The 9,064-nt window shown below is 39.5% G+C and overlaps 1 protein-coding gene across 1 annotated transcript in view; it reads left to right on the forward strand.

Annotated features, from left to right (window-relative positions):
- The window catches only part of Morc4 (MORC family CW-type zinc finger 4), a 54,485-nt gene extending 45,716 nt beyond the window's left edge, over positions 1 to 8,769 (forward strand). Inside the window, exons 15-17 of the mRNA XM_070039971.1 lie at positions 5,999 to 6,680; positions 7,262 to 7,545; positions 7,852 to 8,769. Coding sequence (XP_069896072.1) covers positions 5,999 to 6,680; positions 7,262 to 7,545; positions 7,852 to 8,005 — 1,120 coding nt within the window. The 3' untranslated portion in view covers positions 8,006 to 8,769. The remainder of the gene's footprint in view (positions 1 to 5,998; positions 6,681 to 7,261; positions 7,546 to 7,851) is intronic.
- Positions 8,770 to 9,064: the final 295 nt, after the last annotated feature.

Genomic DNA, 9,064 nt, shown 5'->3' on the forward strand with positions numbered 1-9,064 from the left:
GAGAACTATAGGCATGGTTCAGAGTAGTAGAGTACCTGTCTAATGAGAACAGTGCCCTGAGTTCAAAACCCCAGTACCACCAGAGGGGGTAAAAGGCCCAAAGAGCACAGGCTTCTGGATGTGTATGCTGGTGTATGACTTCAAGCAGCAACAGTAGCCTTGATCCCACTTATTCCTTGCTGTGCTGATATTATTCTTCCAGAGCTCTGTTCCTTACTGTCCAAATGTTCTTTCATTCCTGTGGTCAACAAGGTCAGGAGAGGAGTGGGGTGACCTTGCCTGGAACAGTTAAAACATTCTTGAATTCCATCACATGGGGAGCAGGGGGTAATGAGGGATGGGGGAATAAGAGAGTGAGAAAGAAAAGGGAAAAAAAACCTTAAAAAAACTTGCGTAACTAGCCCAACACTTTACGGTAAATTACCATAAAGGAGTATGGCTCCCCCAACTTTCTTCTCTTTCAAGGCTGTTGGAATAGGAACAGTGGCTCAACAGTAGAGCAGTTGCTTCATAAGCATGACACTCTGAATTCAAACCCTACTACTGCTAAAAACCCCGAATCAGTAACAAGATTGTTTTGATAGTTTTATATTCCTAGTATTTCCACATGAATTTTAGGGTGAGGTGCTAGATTTCTGCAAAAGAGCCATCTGGTATATTTTCTTACAAGGGATAATACTGAATGTGTACATGAATTTGGGGGTTTTACCATATTAACATTTATTAAATCTTTTAGGGCTGGTAGCATTGCTCAAGAGGTAGAGTGCCTGGTATCAAGTTTGTGGCCCTGAGTTCAGTCCTCAAGAACTGTTCAACAAAAAAAACTTTCAACAATGTTAAATCTTTTGATTCACCAACAAGAAATATCTTCCCATTCATTTGTTTTCAATTTCATTCACAATATTTTGTAGTTTTCAGTATATATCTCATTTGACCTACTTCTATTAAATTATGTCTTAATATTTTTCAAGTTAAGATTACAGAAGAAGAAAATATCCAGGCAAACCTGTAATTACAGCCACACTTAAAATGCTAAGGAACAGTACCCAGGCCTTGAGTTCAACCCCAGTGCTGGCACCAAAACAAAATACAAACATTCTGATTAGTTATTGAGCTAAAACTTCAGTTGTGAGCACATTCAGGTTTCTGTTTCTGTTATGTATTTACATTTATATCCTTTGCTCTCTCCTTTTCTTTCTTCTACCCTCTTTGTCTCCTTTCTTTCCCTCCTTTCCTTTTCCTTCCATCCTTCCCCACATCCCTTCCTTATATATAGCCAATATTTAACCATGAGGGCTCTGCCTGATGATCTTACCTAATTTTAATTACTTCCCAAAGACCACCAGCAATAAACACCATAGTTTCTCCTCTCTTAATATGTCACAATGGGGACTAAATGTTAATACCTGAAGCCTTGGGGACATACTCAAACCATACCAACACCATAGCAACAAGGAATAACTAATACATGCTCCAAAATGGGTAAACATTGAAAAGAATTATGCTTAGTGAAAACCAGTTCCAAAAGAACAAGCAAAAATGCCATGCTTGTGTAATCCCAGCTATTGCAAAAGATGATGGGATGATCACCTGGGTCCATTAATTCAAGACTACCCTGGCCAATATTAATTTTGAGACATCCATCTCAGAAACATTAGAAACTCTAAAAAGTCTACATGTTATATTTTGTTTTATGAAATACCTACAATTGGTTTCCACATTTTAGGCAGAAAAACTGTCTTAATAGTTGCCTAGAGGTGGTTGGGGTGTGGAGAGTGACTACCAATTGAGTAGGGGTTTATCTTGGGATAATATAAACTTTCTAAACTTAGATTGTGATAATGGTTATTTAACTCTGCGTTTATTAAAGCTGGTGAGTTGCATATTGGGATAAGTCAAATCATTTACTTCTCAATAAAGATATTTAGAAATAGGGGCTGGGAAGGTGGCTCAGTGGTAGAAGCGCTTGCCTTGCATGCATGAGGCCCTGAGTTCGATTCCTCAGCACCACATAAGCAAAAAGAAAAAAGCTGGAAGTGGCGCTGTGGCTCAGGTGGTAGAGCACTAGCCTTGAGCTGAAGAGCTGAGGGACAGTGCCCAAGCCCAGAGTTCAGGCCCCACGACCGGAACCCCCCCCCCAAAAAAAAAAAAAGATATTTAGAAATAGGTTTTCTGGAAAGAGAACATAGAACCATGGAGCCATGATTTTGGGTCCTTAACATTTTTTATACTGTACTTTTTTGTTTTTTCTATTTTGGTACTGGGGATTGAACCCAAGACGTTGGACTTGCTAGGCAAGACCTTTGCCACTGAACTACATCCCAGTACTTGGTCCTTACTTTTACCTGTTATAGTGTCTTAAAACATAGGAGGAAACAAGGGTGGATCCGGGAACAGTCTATACTTAGTTAAAATGTAGTAATCTCTGTGCTGGTTAGTGAGATACAAAACTGATTATACATTTGATAATATGTAAACCCCTCAGAGACCACTTTGAAGATGCAAAAACATGGTACATGTCTGTTTTGGTAAAAAAAAAAAAAAGAGAGAGAGAGAGAGAAAATAAGTCAGAAATACCTATAAAGTTACTATGGAGAAGTAGAAGTAATATGACCAAAAAAGAATAAAAAGAGAAAAAAACTTTGTAATTGGAGCCAAGTTCCTAGGTCACAAAACCCTTAATTAGGGGGTCGTACTTCAAAGCCAGCCAAGGTAGGAAAGTACATGAGACTCCAGTTGACTGTCCCAAAAAAGCAGAAAGTAGAGTGTTAGCCTTGAATACAAAAGTTCAGTGACAGCACCCAGCCCATGAGCTCAAGCCTCAGGACTATCATGCATATGCAGAATCATCAAAAAAATCTAAGTAATTAATCTTCACTAAATCAGTAAATACATGTATGACACTATTTTCCTAGAGGGAAGGACCAGACTTCCCAGAGATACATAGATCCAATGGGTAAAATCCACTTAATCTCTCATGTATATAATTTTTTTGATTGCCACTAGTGACAGTTTTGTTGCCTTATCTGCTTCTAGCAGTTAATTAAGCTCCTCAAGGAGCATATACTTTTATATTTTAGTAAGATAACCTAGAATTTACATATATAAACACACATACACACAGGACTGGAAACGTGGCTTGGTGGTAGAGCAAATGCCTAGCATGTGGGGATTTCTATCACCAGCACCACAAGAAGAAAACAACATATACACAACAGATTGACAAGGATACATGTTCTAACAAGTGATACAAGAGTTCAAAAGTAGCATTTTCTGGTTGTGCTCATGCTGTGTGTTAAGAGAAATACATTCTAATAGAGAGGAGCAGCACAAAAAGATATGGGGTGTTCAGTTTGGTTGGTGTTTCTGATGTGAGTAATGGGAGGTAAAGTTAGGGTCAGATTACCTCCCAGCTCTGCTGCATACTAGCCATCTTTCTGACAATCTTTTCAAAATAATTGAGACAATAATACCAAATTACCTCTGGTTATTGGGAGAAGTAATAAAATAGTACATGATAAACACTAATCATGTATCTGAGTTTTTATATTGTGGTGAACAACAAAGCTTTGAATAAGGAATAGTGCAGTCTCCAGTTGTGCTTTAGGAAGATTAACTCTGCAGTAGATGATCTAGAAAGAGCAGAGATCAGAGGGAAGCCGTCATAATAGCTTGTATTAGAATGTTGATAGTATATAAATCACTGTATAAAACTATAAAAATTAAAGTTTGGTGAGGCTAACAAACACAACTAAGAAACACAGAAGAAGAAACAAGGCTGAAAGTACAAACAAAAAGTCACTTTTGGTCACAGTGGTACCTCCAGGAAGAAATGTGTGACAGGCACTTGCAGATTTAGTACTTGAGATCAGGGTTTGGGAGAATGTTTTGCTCAGAGATGATAGCCAAGAGATTGTATGGGATTACCAAAAAGAAGAAATGTAGTCCAGAAAAGCAGACAGTTAAGGATAGAACCCTTGAGAGTTGGGGAAATGAAGCTAAGGCAAATCATATTACTTTAATTGCCTCTCAAAATTTCGTTGTTACTATAACACACACACACACACACACACACACACACACACACACACACACACACACACACACACACACACACACACACACACACACACACACACACACACACACACACACACACACACACACACACACACTACCTTCATTCCTGCCATCTGATTATCTTCCTCAGTAGCACAGCTAAATGATCCATCTAGAGCCCCTTGAACGTGTTTGAATATTGATATGTTTGGTTTTTGTGTGTGAGTGTGTGTGCACGCATGTGCATGCACTGATCCTAGGGCTTGAACTTGGCCTGGGCACTATTCCTGAGCTTTTTTTTGGCTCAATGCTAGCACTCTACCACTTGGAGCCATAGCTCCTCTTCCAGCTTTGTGATGGTTAATTGGAGAGAAGACTCCTTAGACTTTCCTGCCTAGGCTGGCTTCAAAATATGATCCTCAGATCACCGCCTCCTTCGTACCTATTTGTTCTTGTATTGTCCCTAAATCTGTTTGCTTTTCCTCTGAGGCTGACACAACAAAATCTGTTGAGGTAGCAGGCAAGCTTTATTTCTGAAGAACATGAACAACTTAGATTTGAGTGGTCTTACTGGAGTTTTCAGAAATTGCCAAGAGATATGGGCAAACTTGAGGCTAATAAATAGCATGATTGATTCTTTCTCATTGAAAGTGTGGAAGTATTTATCTTGAGATGTTTGGGCTGGTTTATCCACAGAGATGGCAGAATAGTTAAAAGGACAGCAGTTGGTTTTTCCATCTTACTATATGCTATAAAATTGCCTTTGGATTTCACTGGCATCTGTTTTTATATTCCTTAAGCTGTTAGTGCATAGAGCAGTCAGAAATGGAAGGTAATCTGAGGCCATCATCCTGAGCTTCTGTAGAATAGAGGAAGTGCAGCTTTGTGCCCGACCTAGGAGAATCTTTGTCCCAATGGGGAAATGAATTGGCCTATTCACTTTGTTTCTGACTAGCGCCTTGTGTTTTAATTAACTTTTACAAGTGAATAATGGGCAATAGCCATAATCTAGTTAGCTGGCAAATGAATTGTATGGTGTTCTACTGCAATATAAAAATGTGCATAAGTCTTTGATACTACATGGTTTTGTGACACTTTAAAATGAACAAGCTGGCTTTCTTCTCTGCACACACTAGTAGGCTTTTTATGGCCTTACTGCAGGTTTTGTATTGTCTGTTTTTTATTTGTTTTCTTTTATTGCACTTAGGAAACTTTTAAGTCAGGATGGTTCCACATTCATTTTTAGAATTTTTACCAAAGTCATCCTAGTCCTGTTTTATTCAGCTGCTGCTGACTGTGAAGAACTTCCAGCTTTACCTTTGTGTTAATTGTTGTATGAATAAAAGGGCTGAGGCTTAGTGGGTGAAGTTGTTGTGTTAGTCTATTTGTTACTATAACAAAACACAAGAGGCTAGTTAATTTTATAAAGAGGTTTATTTAACTCAGTTCTGGATGTTCACTGGTAGAGCACCACTATTAGTTTGGCTATAGTGAAAGTCTTATGGTGAATAGTAGGAATGTGTTTGAGGGGAAGAAGTCACATTGCCGTGTGAGAAGCCTGGAGTGCAGCTTGAGAGTCAGTATCCCTCTTTTATGCCATCTTTTTCTTGCAAGAACCCAGAGTCCCATGAGAACTGCTTTAATCCCTTTTGAGGACAGCACCATCAGTGACCTAAAACTTCCCACTAGGGTGACCCTTTTAGCAGTTCTACGCTTTTTTTTAACATTGCCACACTAGGGTTAAGCTTCCAAACAATGAACCCTTAGGGGACAAACCAAAACTAACCTATAGCTATTATATCCCTAACCTGAACTAATCTGTGAGTACCATTTAGAGGCAGTACTAAAATGTGGAAAATTTTGTGAATAAGCTGCATAGCATAAGAATATATTCAACCTGTATTATGATAACTAACAATTATATTTCCTTCTCTTACAGTAAGTACAAATGGAACCCAGGTGAAGAACCTTTAGAGAAACGAAGAAGGCTCCAGAATGAGATGGCATTATGGCCTCTTGATTATTCTTTGCATGGTTCTTACAGGAGAGCAGAGGCAGCTCTTGGCTACCCAGAAGGGGAAAACAGCCATGAAAAATCTAGTTCTGAAAGAAGTACACCACCATATCTTTTCCCAGAATACCCTGAAATAAGCAAGAATACAGGGCAGAACAGGGAAGCTTCAGTTGGGTATCCAGGATCCCAATACCAACACCAGGGGTCCCTGATCCCAGAAGAATTAGAAGTTCAGATGCCAAGATTGGTAGCAGAAGAATCCAACAGAGGGAGCGTGAACATAAACAAAGAAGAAGTAAAGAAGGGACCTTTTGTAGCTGTTGTTGGTGTTGCAAAAGGAGTTCAAGATTCAGGAGCTCCCATTCAGCTTGTCCCTTTTAATAGAGGGGAGTTGCCTGAGAAAAGAAAAGCAGCAGAATCCTGGAATGTAGCACCCTGTTCTGCTGCTGTCCCTGCCACAGCTGTCAGGGAGAAAGGAAGAAGCTATGAGGAGAGTGGAGGTCGCAATATGCCAAAGATGAAAAACCAGAGAGAGCTTGAAGAATTGAAGAGAACCACCGAAGAACTTGAACGTGTTTTGGCTGAAAGGAATTTGTTCCAGCAAAAGGTATGATCAACATTTTAGTACTAGGAATAAGAGATCATTGTAACCAAGAAGCTGGGATGTTGGTGGTCTGATAATTTAGTGCTCTGAAATTTTAAAGCAAAAGTATGCCACTGAGCTGGGCACTGGTGGCTTAATGCCTATAATCCTAGCTACTCAAAAGGCTGAGATTTGAGTATCACAATTTGAAGCCAGCCTGGGCAGGAAAGTCTGTGAGAATCTTTTTCTTTTTTTTCATATACTTTTTTTTAAATTGTGGAGAATCTTTTTCTCTGATTAACCACCAAAAAGCTAGAAGTGGGACTGTAGCTCAAGTGGTAGAGTGCTATCCTTGAGCATAAAAGCTCAAGGACAGTGCCAGTTCCTTGAGTTCCAGCCCCAAGACTGTCATCAAAAAATATGCCACTGAGCCATTCTGTGGTATGTCTCAGTTTGAGTGAACCTTAATGGGCTTCCTTCTCATAATTTCAGGTTGTTAAGAGATTTACATTGCTAGAGGAATATGAATAATAGAACCACAGTGTAGATAAAGACAATTTGCAGTAATATGTAGCCTGATTAGATTTCTGTTTCTTGGACCAAAGGTGGAGGCTCTGGAACAGGAAAAGAATCACTGGCATTCTGAATACAAGAAAGTTCAAAGCGAATTGGTAAACTATAATACCCAGGAAACGGAAGGCTTGTACTGGAGCAAGAAACATATGGGCTATCGCCAAGCAGAACTCCAGATTCTGAAAGCTGAGCTGGAAAGAACCAAAGAGGAAAAGCAAGAATTAAAAGAGAAACTGAAGGAGACAGAGACACACTTGGAAGTACTACAGAAGGCTCAGGTCTCCTACCGGACCCCAGAGGGAGATGACCTAGAAAGGTTAATTACTAAGGTTTAGTTATAAGTTCGTAAGTGCTCATGGGTAACTTCCCATTGGACCCCCAGTTACTGGTCATAGATAAAGGAAGAAGTCCTAATTCACAGGCCACCAAGGATTGAATAACTGCTCGGGAAGCTGCCAGTCATTCTCCCTGTGCTTGGCAGCAAGTACTTTTCTTCTTTCTTTCTAGCTAGTGCAAACATTTAACTGTTGAGAAATGTTAGGCCCATTTTGAAGGGACTTCATTTTATTCTGTTGACTAATGACTTCATGTCATCTCTTCTGCTCCTCACTCCATTATACAGGGCTTTGGCAAAGCTTACGCGGCTGCGTGTCCACGTCAGCTGTCTCCTTACTTCTGTTCTCCCTCACTTGGAGCTTCGTGAGATCGGGTATGACTCAGAGCAAGTGGATGGGATCCTGTACACGGTGCTGGAGGCAAATCACATACTGGACTGAGCACCACACTATATACACTCTCCTCTAGCCTTCTCTTTTCAGCCTGTATAATACTCTGTTCTCCCTTCCTCTTCCATTGTCTTCCATTCTTCACCCTCCTTCTCTCTCCCTCCCTTCTTTCTACTGGTGTCCTCCCTCTTACCTTTATGCCTTATATAGAGAGTCTGAGTAAATCTAGGCTCTTAATCCATCTGCTTTTCAGTCTTATTTTTGTGTGGAGAAAGAGGACAGTTAAATAGTTTCTCAGGAGTCCAGGAATAGAAAGGCAGTAGCCACCATGTTAGGTGACCAGAAAACTTTAATTTTCATGGCCTAGATACTTGGCCTATTTCATGTCCTTTCCAAAATGGTTTATATTCATTTAGGTGAAATCAGTCAGCCAATACGGCGTTCAATGTGTACCTGGTGTTTTGGAATAAGCTAAGAAGTATAACTCACGGTTTCAGCCTGCCAAAGTTCTGAAAGTCTAGTTGGAAACACAAGACGCATCAAGTTAACTATCCGCAGAGTTGCATGGGATGTCCAAGTGAGTTTTAGAAACATGGCAGAGAAGATCTGGAGGAGGAAGTGGAAGTTCAAGGAAAGCATCACACCAAACTTGGGACCGAAACTAAAGTTTAAAGAATAAGCATACCACGCTGTTAATGATGGATGTTTCTTAGGTGCTAGGACTATGGTTGATAATTTTCTTGTTCCTGTCTTCTTGCCTTTTTCAAATTTTCTATAACACACTTGTTATTCTTCTTATGTTGGCAAAAATAAAAGTTTTTAAAAGAACTAGTAGGATTGGCTTTGAATTGAGAGACTGTGTGAAATTATAAAGTAATGTTATAATTTATGTGAAACAGCATTTTCTCTGGAAGAATAACATAAGCAAAGGTTCAGATTAATCCAGAATCTGAAAAATGTGTTTTGTAAAGGAAGAGTGGGTTAATGTAAACAGAACTAAGGTTAATTTATGACCTACTTACCAACCCACTATAGGATCTACATTTTAATGAGGAGGTATTGAAAACCAGTATTTAAGACTCAAAAATTTAAGAGACACGCCACTACATT

The sequence above is a fragment of the Dipodomys merriami genome, unplaced genomic scaffold (assembly GCF_024711535.1).
Source record: "Dipodomys merriami isolate MVZ:Mamm:240054 unplaced genomic scaffold, mDipMer1.0.p SCAF_3, whole genome shotgun sequence".
Classification (NCBI taxonomy): Eukaryota; Metazoa; Chordata; class Mammalia; order Rodentia; family Heteromyidae; genus Dipodomys; species Dipodomys merriami.